Raw genomic sequence first — 19,772 nt, 5'->3', positions numbered from 1 at the left:
TAAACTCCAAAGAAGCCAATGATAAGTCCCCAAATACTCCACAATATTCATAGCAGCACCTTCTTTCATTATAAAGATATTTTATTTAACTGGTTAAATGTAATAACACATTTCCACAAACAGTTTACAAAGTTATATGATCCAAACTGTCTTGCCTTCCTCCCTTCCAGAGCTAGCAAGCAATTTGACCTGGGTTAAACATGTATTATCATGCAAAACACATTTCAATTTGTTCATTTTTGTAAGAGAATAATCATATAAAACCAAAACCCCCAAATAAAGTGAAAAACCATATGCTTTCATCTGCATGTCAACACCAAAGGTCACCCCCACCCCGGGGAGTGGATAGCATTCTTTGTTTTAAGTCCCTCAGAATTGTCTTGAACCATCATATTACTAAGAGTAGCAAAGTCTATCACAGTTGACCACTCCCAATGCAGAGTCAATAAACATGTCCAAGAAAATAATATACACAGTAACCACCACAATGTAAATGGAAAGATCAATGATACCCCACCTACCGTATTCCTTAAATGTCAGGAATCCCCACCCCACTCCACCCCACCCCAGTTCATACAACCTTAATGTACTAAAAGGGATATTACTAAAGATTTATGCTATGGCAATAAATTCCACAAAAACAGAATACTTTGAAAAATGTATCATTTTATTTGTACACTTAAAAAGTTGTACATTGAAACTTAGAATACAGTTCTGTAAAAGCTACTTATTGCTGGAAGAACTGCCAGGGAAAAGGGAGGGTGTTACCTTTTTCGGTTGATGATTAGGCAAAGTTAGAGGAATAAACAAAAAACACAATAAATTTTTAAAAAAATTTAAGGAACTTTTTCCAGGTACAAATTTTATAAATACAAAAACAAATTCACAAATTTCTTCCAATACTAAATAAATATCTACTTACTAAACTCCAACTGAATACCTCCAGCTAGTATTGATACAGCACTTTTATTGATATGCAAAAAATTTTATTCATTCATGTGTAGTGTTCAAAGGATGTGCTCATAAAAGAATCATAGTCATTTACAGTTTCTAAACTGTGCTACAGTAGATTTCATTTATATTGATAAAAACCTTACAATACCAAAGTCTAGAAAAAAGTAAAAGATGGAAAACAAGTCAGGTGTAGAAAAATATTTTTGCAAGATACCTCAACACACGAATGATCTTAAAAATATATAAAAACCTTTGTAAACTAGTACTGTATCCAATACATCTATCAAACAGACAATGAACAAAATTGTAGCAAAGGAAATCTTTCCTAAATTCTCCTGAGTGCTTAATATTAAAATTTGAGAACATAGTGCAGGCCACACTTCAAGGTGGTTAAACAGTTGTTATTGCTTTATGATATGACTGCTTTGTAGCATGATTTAACATTTCATTTTCATGAATAACTTTAGGTTTTCCTCAGAATAAATCCTTTAGAAGGACAAAGTTATATTCGTGACTTTTTTGAAGCTGGAGGAATAGTGTGGTCCACATTACCAGGTATAACATGCAGTCCAAGCTTTTGAGCTTGAATATGGAAAAATGCCTGAAGTCTAGTTCCAGCTTTTGCTTCACTTGTATTACGAGGGTTATACTCAAAGCAGTTCGAAAACATTAACTCAATATCTTCAATAAACTCAGCTAGAAACAAAAGAGAAGTTAGAAGGTTATACAGCAAAAGAGCATGTTTCTGATAATAGTTTACATTTATAAAGGCTCATAAAAATGCTTAATATAAATTCTCTCATTTAGTCCTCATGATAAAAAAAAAAAGTATAAATATTCTGAATTTCACAGAGATTAAGTTACTTACCTAAGCTTACTAGTAAGTCAGGATCTGAACCCCAACTTCTGATTCCAAGTGTAGAATCCTTTCCATTACCATACACTTAGAAATTACATTAAGAGAGTGGAAGCCTTGTTATTATTATTTTTTAAAACCCTTACTTTCTGAGTAACAACTCTAAGAGAGAATGAGAATGGCAAGTGCTCAGCAAAAACAGGATTATGTGACTTGCCCAGAGTCACACAACTTATAACACTGAGGCCACACTGAACACAGGTTCTCTCAATATCAGGCCTGGCTCTCTATCCATTGTACACATAACTGCTCCATGTCATTTTAATATTAAGTGCATATGGGAGCCTATGAAAGATAGCAGAATCATATTTAGGGCTTTAGGCTATGTACCTATAAAAACAAAGTAGAATAGTCAAGGCACTATCAAAGCAGCTCTCTCAGCCCATTTATTGATAATTATATTACAGTTTTTCTTTGATTATGTAGCACTTTTCACAATTTCAATCCTTAACTATTTTGATGCCTATTTATTTGCTAGCCTTCAATATGACATGTTTTTAAAATAGCTTCCCCATAATTGAAAAAATAATTTCTAATTCACATACAAGTTTATAATAATAAAATAATGTTCTATTACTTCTAATCATTTTTTCTTACTACAATGCTTAATATATGCAATATGAATTGAATTAGACAGAAACACAAATTTTTAAAAAACCTTAAGAGAAACAAATGCAAATTACTTACAGGCTAGTTTATATTCACATTTGTTTACTTTTTCACGTATTATATTTAAGGCAATAGGTTTTTTGATGATGTCATAGTAGTCTGGTACCTGTAAAATAATCATTCAAACATACCTTTAATAGAAAATAATATTATTAACCAAAGAAAATTCCTCCAACTGACAACTGTTATATTAAAAATGGATATTATTAAAGGAAACAAAGGAACTTATTATTAACCTTTTGAGACAATGAATATTAACATTAGAAACATAAAACAAATTAGGGGAATGGTTCTAAACAAAAAGTAATCATTAAGTAGGTAAGATGTTTTACACAAAGTTCTGAAATCATATTTTTACATTTATATAAGAATGAAGAAAGAGCGCATTCAAGACCCGACTCTAAAATACTATGGAATTAAACACGAAATCCTCTCAGCACTCTAAGGCAAGTCCTTCAGCATATAAATTATATAGCAGTTATCAATATACATTAGTCTGCACAGTGAGGACTCACACATTCTTTTAGAAACCAAAACAGCTTCAGTCCCTCAGCTTAGTTTTGGAAGGGTGAAGTCATAAAAGCATATAATGGCCAAAAATGCCGGTTTGCAAATGCAATTGTTTTACAATGTAACACAATGATCATTGTCAATAATATCAAATATTGTTTTTTGAATACTGAGCAGGAAATGTCTCCCATGTACCAAGTAGTAAACCTTATCAGAGGGGAAAGTTTAATAGCTAAAATCCATAGTTCCTTTATCTCATTTGATTCTCTCAATAACCCCATGAAGTACTTGGACTAAGGGAGATTCAGAAAGGGTAAGTGATTCAATTTCAGGCCTTCTGAATCTTAAAGTAAATTAAGTATAATGATCTGCATTTTATCATGCTGGCTTCTTGACAAAAGTAACTAAATAAGACTAGACAAATTTGCCAAACTTCTAGCAAATACAAAAATTTCACAAGACAAAATACAACCACTATCTGCTCTTTTCCTACATCCTACAAGAAATAAGTTTAGGAAACCAGACAGAAAAACACATTAGTTCAGAGGGAAGCTGGGTGGCTCAGTGGACTGAGAGTCAGGCCTAGAGATGGGAGGTCCTAAGTTCAACTCTGGCCTCAGACACTTCCTAGCTATATGACCCTGGGCATGTCACTTAACCCCCACTGCCTAGTCCTTACCACTCTACCACTCTTCTGCCTTAGAACCAATACATACCATGCAGGCAATAAATAAACAAACAAACAAACAAACAAACAAAAAAATAAATAATAAATATACTAGGTATGTATTGGTCCCAAACCAGAAGGTATGGGCTTAAAAAAAAATACCAAAACAATTCATCAAGCCTGATTTTTGCAGGTCAGAATTTTGAAATTTTCTTATACTGATTTGGACTACAGTATACATTATTAGTAAATAGATCATAAAGAACAATGAAAATAGAGGAGAGGGAAGGTAGAGAATCCATTGTTCTGCTCTACACACATAAAAAAATAGTAGTTTTTTATAAAGTACGATAGTTTCTTTAGTGCAATTCTCTGAAACCTTTAGTTTAATGATCCTGAAACACCAAAGTCATCAATAATGAAGGTATATATATATATATATATATATATATATATTTTTTTTTTTTTTAAACCCTTACCTTCCATCTTAGAATCAATACTGTGTATTGGTTCCAAGGCAGAAGAGTGGTAAGGGCTCGGAAATAGGGGTTACTTTAATTTCACTGCTGATATCACAGGTCTGAATCATTGTTATCAACACCAGATTAAGCTAATTAAATAACAAGAGTAAACTACTTGTTTCATCTAAATGAAGTATTTTCCCCTTTGTGCTAATAAATTACTAATATACCACTATTGCTGCAAAATTTAGCAACTGTTTTAAATATGAAAAGAGAATTCTTTTGGACAACTTAACACTGTTCTTGCCTGTGACAAATGTGAAAGTAGATATATTTTATTACAATATCATAAATTTATATCCACTCTAGCTTACTTGGATCTTGGAAACCAGTTTCAAGAAAGGCCAGCTGTCATCATGTCGTACTAGTTCTACAACAAGTTGTTCAAAAGCAGACAATTCATGGACTCCACTTTGTCTCCCTGAACTCCTTCTGTTCAATGTCTTAGAAGATGATTCTGAAGAGTAAAAGCAGAAAATCTGTCTTAGGTAATTAAAATATAAGTTTAAAATATTTAATTTCTTAAAACAAAATTCAAGAAAATTCAAAAGTCCAAAAATCAAGAAGAAAAACAGGCCATGGGGTCTACCTGAAACCCTTCTTTTTTTTTTTTTAACTTATATGGCATATTCAATTTGTAGTCTTTCCTCAAGGGGCAAGAAAAGTAAAAATGCTTATTTCTTCCTTTTAATTCTTAATCTGGGAAAAGAGTCCTAAAAAGTATTAATAAATGCAAGAAAGAAATAAAAACTTTTGAAAAATACTTAAGTTTTATTCACTTCCTTAGTTTAAAATCCTTAAAAGGATTAAAAGTGAAAGCAAAATGGTTCCACTACTTCTTTATGAATGTAACTTCTTCAGTGATAATAGGAAAGCAGACTATGTCTATTTTGTTCTCAATTACATAAATGGATGAAACATTTCTTTTAGTTCTAACAAAGACCTTTTAAAATGTGTTCAGCACCAAAACAATTTTCTTTCCTCATTTGCTAAGTAAAGGTATGTGGGGAGAGAAAGGGAGGGCAAGGGGAGGGAGGGAGGGAGAGAAGGAGAGAAGTAGAGAGGGAGAGAGGAAGAGAGCAGAGAGAGAGAGAGAGAGAGAGAGAGAGAGAGAGAGAGAGAGAGAGAGAGAGAGAGGTAGAGGTGAAAAATGTGCAGTATGGCTTACATACTGTATTTCTCCTAATAGAATGCAAATTCCAGGAAGGAAGGGCCCCTCCCCCCTTCATTTTTGTCTTTGTATCTCTAGTACCTTACACCTGGTAGATGCTTAATCAACATTTTTGCCTTTATATTAAAGCTACCTAGTTTACAACCATTCACTATATATATACATACACACACTATATATATATAACTATATAATTTTTTTTTTTAACCCTTACCTTCCATCTTGGAGTCAATACTGTGTATTGGCTCCAAGGCAGAAGAGTGGTAAGGGCTAGGCAATGGGGGTCAAGTGACTTGCCCAGGGTCACACAACTGGGAAGTGTCTGAGGTCAGATTTGAACCTAGGACCTCCCGTCTCTAGGCCTAACTCTCAACACACTGAGCTACCCAGCTTCCCCCTAACTATATAATTTTTAAATTATTTTACTGTATCCTTACAACTATATATTTAAATTTTTAAGAGCTGAATTTTGTCAAATGAATACATTTTATGATTAATAACTAATATATTTGTTTCTTAAGTAATAATGATGACAAAATGATACTAATAAGACAATGTGCCAAAGAATTTATCATCATTTTTATTTTCTGAGCAATACAAAACAATTAAGCCTTGTAATTAGGGTTTTCCAGATGTTGAAAACAATGGAGATTAACATTACATTTGGTCTTTTTGCTAGCTTCCTATTACTGTTTTTCATGTTAACAGATAAATAAAAACTGAATGAAAGTTCATGTTATGACTAATGAAAACTATAGCCAAAGTTAAAACAAGATGAAAGCTAGATATATCTAAATATATTGTCCTTCAAAAACATCGGTTTTTTAGACAGGAAGATTCTATTTAGCTAGAATAGGTGATCATAATTCATAGAAGTATATAAATTGAAGAAAGTTAAACCTGTCCCAATTAGGCTGTATTTTGATATAGTATTAAAGAAAAAAGAAATCTAAATGAAAAAAGGTCTTCACAATAGCAAAACCAATAACTTCATCAATATAAAGTTCAAAGTTTGCACTTTGAATTTCTCTTCAGAATATTAAAATTGATATTAAAAGTGATTTTCCTTTCCGCCCACCTAACATGCTATTCCAGCGAACAGCTATGAATGCTATATGCAAAAACATCTATAGCTACTTATTACTTCCTCACTCCTTTCTCCTCTACAAAAATTTTCAAGGGTATAAGGTAGGACTTGACTGAATAGAAGGATCTTCCAGTAGGAATGACATATGCAAAGCTACAAAGGATACTGGATGTGTCTGAAGAAGAGCTAGTGATTTATAGTTTGGGTAGAATAGAAAGTAAATGGAGAAGAATGGGCTACAACCACACTGTGGAGTTCTAAATGCTTGTCTGAAATTTTGGGACTAATTCACTGGGTAGTGCTAAGTTGTAAAAAGTTTTTGAATAGGTGGATGACCAATTCGAAACTGTACTTTAGTAATTAACAAGTACACGAGGACTTGAACTACAACTTGTAGGAAACAGGAATGGAAAGGAAGGGATGGTGAAAAATATATCAGGGAAGAACTTACATATGGGATTTGGGCAGCTCGTGGCACAGCCTTTAAAGCACTAGACTTGAGTGTCAAAAGACTTGAGGTTCAATGCCTGTTTCAAACATTGTATGACACTGAGTTAGTCTGCCTCAATTTCTTCATCTATAAGATGGAGATGATAATGGTACCTACATCCCATAGTTGTTGTGAGGATAAAATGATATATTTATAAAAGGTGCTTTGCAAACCTTAAGACATTACATAAATGCTAGCTATTAAGTGAATTGGTTGAGACTGGGCAACTGGGTGAAAGACAGAAGGGGAATGAATGAAAGAAAAAGAGGAAAGATGAAGGAATAATGATTTCTACTTTCAATATGTTAGTGGAGTTGGTTATGAGGTGAAGAAGTCTCAGTTGAAAATGTAGGTCTAGCCTAAAGCATAAGAGCAAATAAGTAGGGGATAGAAAGAGCTTAGCTGAGACAATGGAGTTAAGCATAATACAAAAGACAGATGAAAGCTAAGGACAGAATCTTGGGGAATAGCTACCGTTAAGCTAGAAGAGGAGAAATAACTAGGGTGAAGGAATAGTCAAACTTAGAAAATCATAACAGGATAATATCATATGAACTCAGGGTGAAGAGAATTTCAGGAAGGAAAGGGTAGTTATCAAAGAGAAAGTATCAAATGTTGAGAAGCAATTAAAGACAAGGGTCTTGAGAGAAGGTCACTGGTAATTTTTAAGAAAGCAATTTTTGAAAACAAGAAAGGGTTGAAGAAATTAAGAAGTGAGAAAGCAGGAATTGTTCCAAAGTTACATAATTAACTAAATTAAATAAAAACATCTTCATACCTGTAGATTGTCTCTTCCTGCCTCTTCTCTTAGGTTCTCTATCCTGAACAGAAGAAAGTTTAGGTGTAGAATGCAAAAGGCTTGTTTCTTCACTAGATTTTGTGGCAATGACTCTAAAATTAGGGAAGTTGGAAGGGCTGTTCTCTGGTGTATTTTTAGCAGTCTTCCTGCCTCTACGCCTTCTATGAGGACTAATTAGTTCCACAAACACATCTGCTTGTAATGAACCATGACTCTGACGAGTAGAACGGCTGGTAAGTCTTAAAGAAGCTTTAGTTTCTGTAGCAGGGGCAGATTTTATCTTTCTTAAATTTCTACCGGTAGTTCTAGATGAAGATCCAGTTGGTTTGGGTGTACTCTGCTGATTCCGTGAAGAGTATCTTCCAGAGTCTTGTCGCTGACCACGACTTGAAAAAGAAGTACTGAGTCTGCCTCTTGTTTTTATTGGGAATCTAAGTTGTGGTCTTCCTCGTTTGGGTGGGCTAAAAATATTTTAATATAAGTTAATGATTAGCACATTTGGTACTCTGCTTTGGAGGTAAATACTACTATTTATATCTTATGCCAAGTTATTAAGTGATCCCCATATAGCTCACTAAGTGCCATTAAGTTTTATTTCTGCTTTTAACCATGTTAAGAGGAAATATAAAATATATGTCCTTGATTTCAAAAAACCAATTATTTCTAGATGGCTCATAGTAATACTTAGATTGCCATGTTAAAGAAATATAAAGGAAACAGAAGAGTTTATTTAAACCTTTATTTAAAGGTTTTCAGTCTTTTCTCCAATTAGCTGTCATTTTTACTGAAGTCTGTTTATATTATTTCTCCTCAAATCATAAGGAGCATGGTTTTGTAAGCATTTTAAATGTATTTATGAGCTAAAATTGCTGAGGCACCTGATTCCTATCTTAAGATTTCTAGACCAAGATATTACAAATATTATCTTCCCTACCTTTTCAAGTGCATTTATGTACAAATCTGTATAGCTTTACTTTCCTGGTAACCTTATTTATGTATAATCTTTCCTTCTCTTTTTAATACTCTCTCTCTCCTCTCCCAAGAAGCTATGGAATCCAGTAGTTCCCAACTATTGTTTAAAAACAAAATGAACAAAACTGAGGTTCTAATGAGCAAATATCTGATCAGCCTATAATCCATACTACCACTATATCTAATAATGTGAAGATGCTTCTTGTCACTTCCATATATGCTTTTGTCTTGTTACACATCACCTTCTATGTTAAGTTGAACCTAATTTTACCTGCATAAACTATTGGGGTGTGATAACTTGACTACACATGTACAAATCTCCCCAGACAATCTATATGTAAAGAATGTATTTATTGCTACATCAATTTTCTTGTTATGACCTATTTGTAACCCCAGAGTTTAGCATTATATCTGGTACCTAGTAAATGTTTAATAAATGCCTTTTCATCTATTTATTTATTTGTTCACTGTTTTTCACTTAATATTAATACCTCTATCATTCTAACTAGCTGATCTCAGTGGAGTGTTTATGATAAAGAACAAAAACTAAGTTTCCAATATTGCAGTATACTCTGATATCTCCTAATGCAGTTTTCTATCTCAATTAAACCATAAAAGCCCTCTAATTCTACTAAGAAAATAAAAAATTTCAAGCCACTAGATCCATGTTGGCAAAGACACGTCATAGTGCAGAGCCAACACTCAGGGAGCTGCTCCATTCCTCCCCTCTTCCCAGCACCCCAGGACATTTTTTGCATGGCCCACTCCCTCTGTCCAGCCACCCAAAACAAGCACTTTCTCCCTCAGCTCTCTTCAGTAATGTAGGGGCTCAAAGACAGCCTGAATTTTCCCTCTGGGCACTCAAACTCCTTAAAGGTTCGCCAATGCTGTGCTAGATCATGTACTACTTTTTAAAGTGCTACATTACAAGGTTAATAGAAGAAAGTATATTACAATCCTAACAATCTTGTCATATCTATTTAATAATAGTAAACTGTATCTAAGAATGCTAAGCTCTATTTCTCAAGATCATAACTCACGTCATTTCTTCTTCTTCTCTAGAATCATCATCTTCATCCTGTTCCACCTCATACTCCTCTTCCTCACTTTGTCCTACTTCATCATAATCTGTTTCTTCTTCATTTTCCATCTGTTCTGTAGTCTCCTCATCACTTTCTACAGATGGTCTCTGTCTAGAAGAAAGTCGCCTAGAACGTTGCTTTGGTCGACACTCTGGACAGAACCAGTCTCCTTCTGGTACAGTCTGAGGAATTACATAAAATGTCTACTTAAATGTGTCATTGGAGTGTGAACAATAACTGAATATGAAAAGATAAATAAATAAAATACCTTGAGCTTTGGTCGAACACAGTAGGTATGATGACCTCGATCACAGCCATCACAAAGCACCATGCTTTCAGCATCACCCTTCTTTCGACATATCTTACAACGAGCATTTAATATAGATTTAGACCAGATAACACTACGATCCAAGGTGGAAAGATGCAGAAAGACTTGGGACAGACTAGCAGAAGAAAGAAGAGACTCTCTCCAACGGTCTAGGACTGTTTTGTAAGAACGTCCACTGTCACTGGCATCTTGAGAAAAAAGGAAAAAAAGGGATCAAACTTTTCCCTAGCAAAACTCCAAGTGGTCTGTTATAATTGTTCTCCTATATATCTCAACTATTCATAAAATGTTTAATACTTTTTTTCACACTTGGTTATCAGAGGATTTGAACTTAAATCTTCCTGATTCCAAGTTCAGTGTTCTTACCTACTATGCCACTCTGCTTGATCTAACAGAGAAATAAACCTAATTTGGCATCATTACAAATACCTTAGGGCCATAACTATAAATACATAATACATGATCTAACACAGAGAACAGAAATATACATGTATATGTATAATAGATACCTAGCAGATATTGTAAATTATGTACAATTGAAAAATAAACAAGATACTAACAGCACACACTGAGTAAGAGAGGTTCTTCACATAAAAGGGTAGGTTTTTAAAGCAATGCAGAATTCCCATTTTAGCATTTATTTGCAAAAACCCTTTTGAGCTTTCTCTTATAACAGATTTTTAAAAAGAACAGCTCAGCAAAGCCAATACATTAGTTGAATACAGTAGTATATGCCAAATTCTAAATCCATAATCTCAATTCTGTAATAATGAGAAGCATAATTGACTCAAGTCTTCTCCAAGGCCAAGCAGGTCATTTTAATTAAACATATAGTATAGCTTTGTTTTATTATTCTCTCAGTTTACATAGTTATAGTCAATATACACATTGTTTTCCCCATTTTTGTTTACTTTAACTCCTCTTCTTTATATAAGATTTCCCACTGCTTCTCTAAATTCTGCATGTTTGTTGTAGCAATACTCCATAAATGTATCATAATTCCATTAGCAATTCTTCTATTTGATGAGTACCTACAATTTGTTCCAGTTCTTATTTACCACAAAATGTGCTGCATGATTATTTTGACATATATGGACTGTTCTTTTTTAGTCTGGCACTTTATTTGGGGTATAGGTCCAGTAGTAGATATCTGTTCCAATGGAATTTTTATAACAGAGACTTTGTATTGGCTACCCCTAGGATTACAATTTTTTCAATCTTTAAGGTTGGACATCCAGAAGGTTTGAGTCCAGGCCATTACTCTGTTCCTTCTATCCAATCAGTAACTAAGTCCCATACTTATTGAGTATACTTTTGTTCTTCAGTTTAAAATTCTTAAGAATCTTTTAACGAATTTATTCTAACACTTATTAGCTACAATTGTTCCTGGGCAAGAATTTATCATTCCTGGTTTTATTTCCTGTATCCCATTTTCTCTATTAATTATCCATTTGCAGCAGTGATGAAAATCCTTCATATCTCCTCATAAAACTCAAGATATTCTTAACAGGTTTCCTCTTAAAAGTTAAAAACAATAAATCAGCATCCCGTAGTGTAAGCCTTCCTCTGGAGACTTAGCCCTAATAAAAAAGAATTTACAAGTTCAGCAAAACTAACCAATGAAACAGAAACAATCTGACACATATATATGTAGTCTACTTAACTGCTCTCTGAGACTCAAATTTCGTCATTAGTTTCAAAGCATTCATTTTTGTTGTTGTTGTTGCAAAGCAAAGTAAACAGAACTAGGGAAAAATTGTAAATGGGAAGAAACCCCCCCCAAAATGAATGCTTTGAAACTAATGACAAAATTTGAGTCTCAGAGAGCAGTTATGAAAAAAACATTTCCTCCTATCCTCTTTGTATAGAGGGCAATAGGAGACTACATATATACATGTCAGATTGTTTCTATTTCATTGGTGTTAGTTTTATTTCTTAGAGCACAGTAAGATTCCATTATTTTCCTATATAACCATTCCCGAATTGTTTGTTGGCCTTCAACTTCTGTTTCTGATTCTTTGATATTATATTTTGGAGTATATGGGGCCTTTCTTTTTGTTTTCAAGTTAACAGGCTCCTAATGGTATTATTATTCATTGTGACTCTTCCCTCTTTAATGAATACAATCTAGTCCAAGTCCTTATTCTCATATAAGATCTTCCTATTCCTTTCTCCCTATCCCAATTTTATCTTTCTCACAGCTGATGCCTACATAAAGTCTGAATTCATTTAAACAATTGGTTCCATTTTTATTTTGGATTCCACTATTATAATACCCCACCCCCCACCCCGGGGCCAATCAGGATACCTTTTCACTGTCCTCTCCTTTGAAACACTGTTCTCTCTACTTCTTTAAAGCAAGTGTTCCCAGTTTTCATTTTCCCCCTTAACATAAACTTAGTCATAAAATACATAAAATACAAAAAAATAAAGAGGATTGAGTGTGCATAAGGAGGGGTGGGGAGAGTCTATTGGAACTATAGTGCAATGGAAATTATACAATGGGTTTGGAATCAGAGAAACTGGGTTCAAATTCTGACTGCCATTTACCTTAGGCAAATCATTTAACCTTCTTTTCTGTTTTCTCAAGCATAATATAACTAATTCTACTGATCTCAAAGGTGCCTTCTTATCTTTGAATCTATGATTCTATTGAATTAAGTGGGCCTTTTATAGGAAAGATAGGAATGTCATGGAAAAGAACAAAGTTAGATTTTGAGAAAGTAAAAAGCCCTGCTGGATTAGATCTAATTCTCCTAAATTATTGATCTGGCTTCTCTTCTTTCCCTTTACCACTCCAACTTCACTACCTGGGCCCTAGTTTTCTCCTTTCTATATAATGAAGAGGTTGAACTGCATGCTTCTGGAGTCCCTTATAGTTCTGAATCTATGATTTTATTACATTACTGATTTTGTTGTTATTGTTCAATCATGTCTGATGCTTTGTGACTCCACTTGGTGTTTTCCTGTCAAAGATTACAGTGGTTTGCCGTTTCCTTCTACAGCTCATTTTACAGATGAGGAAACTGAGGTAAACCGGATTAAGGAACTTGCCCAGTTTTCATATAGTTAAGTATCTGAGGTTAGATTTGAACTCAGGTCTTTCTGACTCTAGGCCCACACATTACCCACTGCACCACCAGGCAGTTCCTCCCCATATTCTCTCCCTCTACTTGTCCTGATGCTCACAGAACTTCCATTCTAAGAAGGATGCCTAAAACAGCCATGTCTTCATTTCTCTATAGGCTCCACTCTTGATTTTTTGAACTTTATTATTCCCTTGAAGTCCTCTTCTCTCCTTCATTATCCTTCCCATTGCTAAAATAAGGGCTATTTTTCCCAAAGCTCTTTTTATCTCTATCCTCCCACAGAAATTTAATACACTACTATGACTTCAATTATCATCTTCTATGTAGATAACTTCAATTGTATTTCCAATGCTATTCTCTCCTTAATATAATCTAGCGTTTCCAAATATGTACAAGATTTCTATCTGAATGTCCCACAAGACACCTCAAATTCAACATACAATAAAAATCACCTTCCTGGCTAATTCTGCCACCTTCCTCTTAACACCACATTTTTGTTAACAGGACCAATATTTCCCCCAATCACCCCAGATGAAAAGTTCAAATTATCTGACTTCTTCCTCTCTCTTTCTCTCTCTCCTACATCAAAGTGTAAAGTATTGGTGATTCTAAATGTAATACATAATCTGGTTTTCTCCCACTCTATTCCATTTTTATTCCTCAACTTATATAGCTCAGGTTTTCATTATCAACCTCATTGAATTAATGCAATAAACTCCTAATTGGTCTTACTATTTTTTTCCTTCCTCCTCAGTGTCAAATTATTCTTTCTAAACCAAATTCTGATTGGGTCACCTAATTTTCCTATTCAAAAACATTCAATGATTATTTATGATTTACCAAATATTCAAAAATTCCTTATCTGGATATCCAAGGCTCTCCAGTCTTAGATGAAATATTGCTTTTTTTCAGTTTGTTCTCCCACTAGTACTACCTTTCATGTATCCCCCTATGCTAAGACTAGTTAAGATTAGTGACAAATAACATAATACCCTAACTATAAGCATTAGAAATGCTTTTTAAAAAATTAAAAAGATGAACAATTTACCATCTTTCTCACTAGACTGATCATCCTTTCCTTTTTTCTTGTCCTTTTTCTATCTCCCTTTTTGATCTCTTTATTAACTAATTTTAAATTGATAAAGTTAATCCAAACATCTTTTTATAGCTCAGTTAGCTGTAAGCATAAATGCTAAAATGTTTACCAAAAATTGTAGGCTGAATCCAAGTTTTTTAATTGAATGAGAATGCAGACACACTATTTTCAAATGAGTATCTAATTTCTAAAATGTATTGTATTTTAAATGACTTTAAATATTCAAAAGATGACCCACACCAAATTCTTATTGGAAAAATTAATAATGCAATTCTTTTGAGTTGGAAAACAATTCCATTGAGAGAAAAACAAAAGAAAATGCACATAATAAGCACTTGCGATGAGCTAAAGCAAAGGATTAAATGCTGTAAATATAAACACAAAAGTAAAATATCTGACCTGCCATTAATGAGCTTATATTTGAAGGGAGGCAATAATACACACAGGAGAGACCATGGTCATGGAGGGATACTTCAGTCAAGAAAATTATTGGGATGGTAAGTGGGCTAACAGGGTAATACTGACATAAGCTTTCATCCAGAAACAATGACAGATTTGATGTGATGAATCATATAAATGACATTTGCAGGAAATTTTCTCCATAAAGAATCCAGGTCTATGGAAGCAAACAGATTCTCTACATTTAAGTGGAGTTCTGAATACAGATTTTAAAAAGACATTCCACTAAATACATTTCCATTTCTGAAAACATGAATGGATGAACAAAACTTTGATTAAATGCTAGACTTTAGGTATCACTCGAAGTCTAATAGTACCCCAAAACAGATTTTACTTAATGGGAAATCAAATTCTTAAATAAGAAATCCGGGGATCCAAAAGACCCAGGTTTAGATAATCTTGAGACAAATTCTTAAACTGATACCTTCCTAAAAGAGAGTACAGGGATATTTACAAAAAATAGAAATTCTCTTCAAAACTTAATTTACATAATAGAAATTCTACTCAAACTATTAAAAAATTAAATTAAAAAAAAAACTTTCCTCCTTTTCCCCGAACAGATACTTTATGGACACTTCTTTTTTTTTGTAGACATAATATTATATTTCAGATGTGTAAAGGTAATATTATTAGTTTACTTTTGTTTTTCCCTTTCTGAATACAGAACGACTTCCCCAGTGAAGTTAGGTTCCTAGCCAACTCACAAAAATCTGCTAAAATATATAATATTCCTACACAAAAAAAGCATTTCACACCTGGGTTACTAGGAACATATCTACTTGCCTTTAATTCTTTCTACCCTTTCAAATGAGAAGCCAACTAACTCTACAGATCAACTAGTTCTACTAGATATTTTGAAACCAGAACCAAAGAACACACTCTGGATTGGACTAATTTTTCATAAAGGTGTGATTATTCAGGGTTGGATATTCGAAGAATTTAACAAGGTCTTTGCTATCTTATGTCATTCATGTCCACCTTTTATCTCTATTCGAAACATGTTAAAAGTGGCCAAGGATAGAAAGAGAGACAGTAAAACCCCAAATTAGGAAGATGAATTAAGAATTATTAGTTCTACAACAAGGAAAAAACTTAGCAAAAATTAATTGGTATATACTACTACTGCTATGGAAATCCATAAATTTAGCAATCCCTTCTGCTACTAGGAAGCACTATTAATCCAACTGCTAAAAGTTTGTCAACATCAGTAAGGTTTGTCAACTTCAGTAAGGGCAAGTTTAAACTCTTTAAACATTTTTCCCAAACAAAGGAAATTACATAGTTCATGAAAAATAAACATAAAGAGTATTCCAACCATTGGTAAAAGGGTTAGGTAGGAAAACAAGAATATACAATTTAATACAAGTACTCTTTAATGATACATAAACCAATGTGTTTCAAATAAAGACAATGACTTATCATCCTACTTGAGCACTATAATTTCATCTGAGAAAACCTTAAATCTTAAAATGAAGAAACACTACAATGACTTTTAATTACTTCAGTTTTATATAATTTAACAACTCCAACACAAAAACAATACACTTATCGATTCAATAAAATTGAATTATTTATGCAGGAAAGGAATTATTTATGCAGGAAAGGAAAATTTTTAACATTAAGCTAAATATATTAATAAAATTAAAATAATGAAAACCATATATTACCAAGTGGTGCTTTGAGAAATCGCCGTTCAATGCCTTGTTCTATTTGAAGTAATGCAGTTGCCAGGTAATGAACCACTTTACTGACTGGCTGGGGTGTGTTTGTATTGGCTGAAACAGTATTTGGAACTTCAGTTTTGGTTCCAAGCAGTCTAAAATTTAAATAATAAAAGTTTATATATTGTAGTAGGTTGTCTTTTACATAGGATATGAAATAAAGCAGTTTTCTAACTTAAAATATTTTTGCCTGTCTTGTTAGGAAAGATTTGTATTGATATTGGTAAATTTGGGTAAATGTGTCTGTTCTTTTTCTTTAGGACAGCATTATTCTCATGGTTTGAATAAGACTTGTGAAGAACAAGATATTTTGTCATATTGATCATAAGTAAAATATCAAAATGGGGCAGGTTCTGACCAAGAGTTTGATCAAGTTGATCCAGTAATAATTTTGTTTGATCACTAAAAGACTGAGATAATATTTGATTTTATGTCATAGAATTACAACCTTTATTTTCCCTTACATTTGACTTGGAGTTAGCTTTGTTAAGAGACTGTTTAACAGATCATTTAATCCAACTGTCTCATTAAACAGTTAAGAAAATGGAGACCCAAGAGTATTACAAGGCAGGAGTCACACAACAGTTAATCAAAAAAAGCTGGGCTTCAAACCCTGTTCTATTGACTTCAAATCAGTAAAAAAAAAAAAAAAAATTAAACCTGTACTTGCTTCTTGGAATCAATACTGTGTACTTAGTTCCAAGGCAGAAGAGTAGTAAGGGCTAGGAAATGGGGATTAAATGTCTTGTCGAGGGTCACATAGCTAGGAAGTATCTGAGGTCAAATTTGAACCCAGGACCTCCCATTTTGGGGCTTGACTCTCAATCTACTGAACCACCCAGCTGCCTCCCAAATCAGTAGATTTTCTACTACTTGATGTTTCCCCTTATTTTTTTTTATTGTAAGTTATTTATTTAGTCAGTTTAGAACATTATTCCTTGGTTACAATGTTTCCCCTTACTTTAAACACCACAATCTAAAGAAGTTTTGCTTTTAAAAGCATTTGAAATTTATCAAATTAGAGAGGCTTTAATAATTAAAAGCCAAATGTAATAGAAATTTAATAGATTTAAGATAATTACTGTCAAGAAAAGGCCAGCTTTAGGATATGAAGATATATTAATTACCTGGTCAAAAATGTATTTGTAATAACACAGATTAAATTGAGAGGTAAAAATGATTTAGCAGATAAAAGTTGAAATCAAGAAGACCTAAGTCCAATTCTAATGCCTTTAGCTGGATGACCATTAGCAAATCCCTTAATTTTTGGGTGTCTGTGGCAAACTCTCTTGTCTGAAGTTACAGAGGAATTACAAGATCTGCCCATCAGCTGAGGGATATTCCACAGTGGAAATTATCTATATCAATGAAATTATAGGTCTAGGAACAACTTTTTCACACAAAATCCATTTCCCCCTTACACAAAATACTATGCCCTCCTCCCACACAGTATAAAAAAGATCAATTAAGAAAAAAATTTAAATGATGAATAGAAAGAATAAGTTCTCTATAATGAAATCATGCCTGAATGATTTGACTTTCAAGAGAAAATATGATTATGTCTACTGGAGAAAAAACTTTAAAATTTATCTTACCTGTCTTTTACAAGGAACTTTGATTGATCATCAATTTCCATTTCTTCCACATCTTCACTCACAGATTTAACGATCCCATTTTCCTTGTTTTCCTCACTTAGTAGCTCATACCGTCCTTTTTCTAAGGCTGTTCTCCAAGTCTGTCTGTCTGTAACCTGAATCAAAAATGTGATATTTTGGTAATTGTGAATTGATACGGATTAAGAAGTTTCTAATAGTTTTTGTGATGTTTATAACTACTTTAGAACATCAAGATTGGTGTTCCACTTTGGTGACAACTTTGCAATGTTCCAGTCCCAAAAGGTTAGTGTGCCCTAAAGAATGCTCACACTTTCCCTTTATCTTATCTTATCTTATCTTATCTTAGCCTCATCCTGATGTACGAATTCCAAAAGACTGACAGCATATTTCTTATGCTGGGTAGAAATTTTTCACACTATCTAATCCTCAGAACACCCTTTCCTTTGTCTTTAAACTCTATAAGCCTCTACTTCCTTATCTCTTGGGAGAGGTCTATCCATCCTACCCTACCCCCAACACACACACACACACACACACACACACACACACACACACACATACACGGCTTTGAATTCTCTCAATGGAAATTAACATTTTTTGCTACAAAACTAAATGCTTGCTTGGTTTTAAGACTGACAGTAATGGTGGCAGCTTATGCAATCTGAAAGATACCTCTCATGCCTTTCAGGATCTAGCTGAGACATGGTACCTAAAGAGGCCTTTTGTACCTTAACTTGGTCTAAGTTCCTATAGATAGCAGTGAGTGATCTATACCCTCAACAATTTTGATTCCTGAAGCTCCTATTTTCTTTATTCAGATTGAACTATTTATTTCTTTTTGAAATAATGCTAATTCTTGATATTGAGATTCAAGATAAGTTTTTCCTTTGTTCACTTTCTTGTATTATTGGAAATCTGGTTAGCAATGGGAAGCCACCAAAGGACATAGTGGCAGGGTATATGCATTGGTTTATAGACCTCTGCAAAGATCACCATTTAGGAGGTTATTGGTAGTTAAAAACACTTTCTGTTAATTTCTAGAAGGATATTTTTTTTTAGATTTTAGTGATGGGTAATAAAAATAACCCCTACAATTATTGATCACAAAATAAGGAAATCTTTGATCAGGTCAGAATTATTTAAAAACAGAGCCAGCTGCAAAAATTAAGTTCTCAAACTGAGTATTTTTTAAATTGATACTGAAATTTTAAAACAGCAGTTTCATGTTTGTTCTATATGTTTGTCTACATATCTATGTATAAGTTGATTTCAACAGGAGGAAACAGATTACAAGTTTTTCTAAGAGATAGTTAAATAAGGCAAGTAGGACTTGAGAGAATGCTGTTTCATGTCTGCAAATTTGTGTTTTGATCTGTATGTGCACAAGCTAGGATTTTAGGAAGAAAGCCTCTATGTTTTGTGATCTATTTTTAGAACTTTTTTTTCCTGTTCCTCTCTCCTTGCAGTCATGAATGCTAAGGATGTTTGGAGGCCAACTGAACAAGATAAGGGGTTAAAAAGAACTTATATGAGAAGCTGTAAATCCTTAAATTGTCCTTTAAATGATTTTCATAAAATTGGAAGTGTCACTTATGAGTTTTGAGTTGATATTCTTTAAACTTTAA

General features: G+C 33.4%; 1 protein-coding gene across 2 annotated transcripts in view; it reads right to left on the bottom strand.

Moving 5' to 3' along the window:
• Positions 1-646: 646 nt before the first annotated feature.
• Positions 647-19,772, bottom strand: part of BAZ1A (bromodomain adjacent to zinc finger domain 1A) — a 160,120-nt gene continuing 140,994 nt past the window's right edge. For both annotated transcript variants that reach the window (XM_016427028.2, XM_016427024.2), the window contains exons 19-26: positions 18,127-18,281; positions 16,478-16,626; positions 10,107-10,354; positions 9,797-10,020; positions 7,764-8,245; positions 4,552-4,694; positions 2,558-2,645; positions 647-1,650 (exon numbers count right to left, since the gene is read on the bottom strand). In XM_016427028.2, the coding sequence (XP_016282514.2) occupies positions 1,457-1,650; positions 2,558-2,645; positions 4,552-4,694; positions 7,764-8,245; positions 9,797-10,020; positions 10,107-10,354; positions 16,478-16,626; positions 18,127-18,281 (1,683 nt within the window). In that variant the 3' untranslated portion in view covers positions 647-1,456. The remainder of the gene's footprint in view (positions 1,651-2,557; positions 2,646-4,551; positions 4,695-7,763; positions 8,246-9,796; positions 10,021-10,106; positions 10,355-16,477; positions 16,627-18,126; positions 18,282-19,772) is intronic.

The sequence above is a fragment of the Monodelphis domestica genome, chromosome 1 (assembly GCF_027887165.1).
Source record: "Monodelphis domestica isolate mMonDom1 chromosome 1, mMonDom1.pri, whole genome shotgun sequence".
NCBI lineage: Eukaryota > Metazoa > Chordata > Mammalia > Didelphimorphia > Didelphidae > Monodelphis > Monodelphis domestica.
The sequence above is the reverse complement of the archived record's forward strand: the minus strand, read 5'-3'. Positions and strand labels throughout refer to the sequence as shown.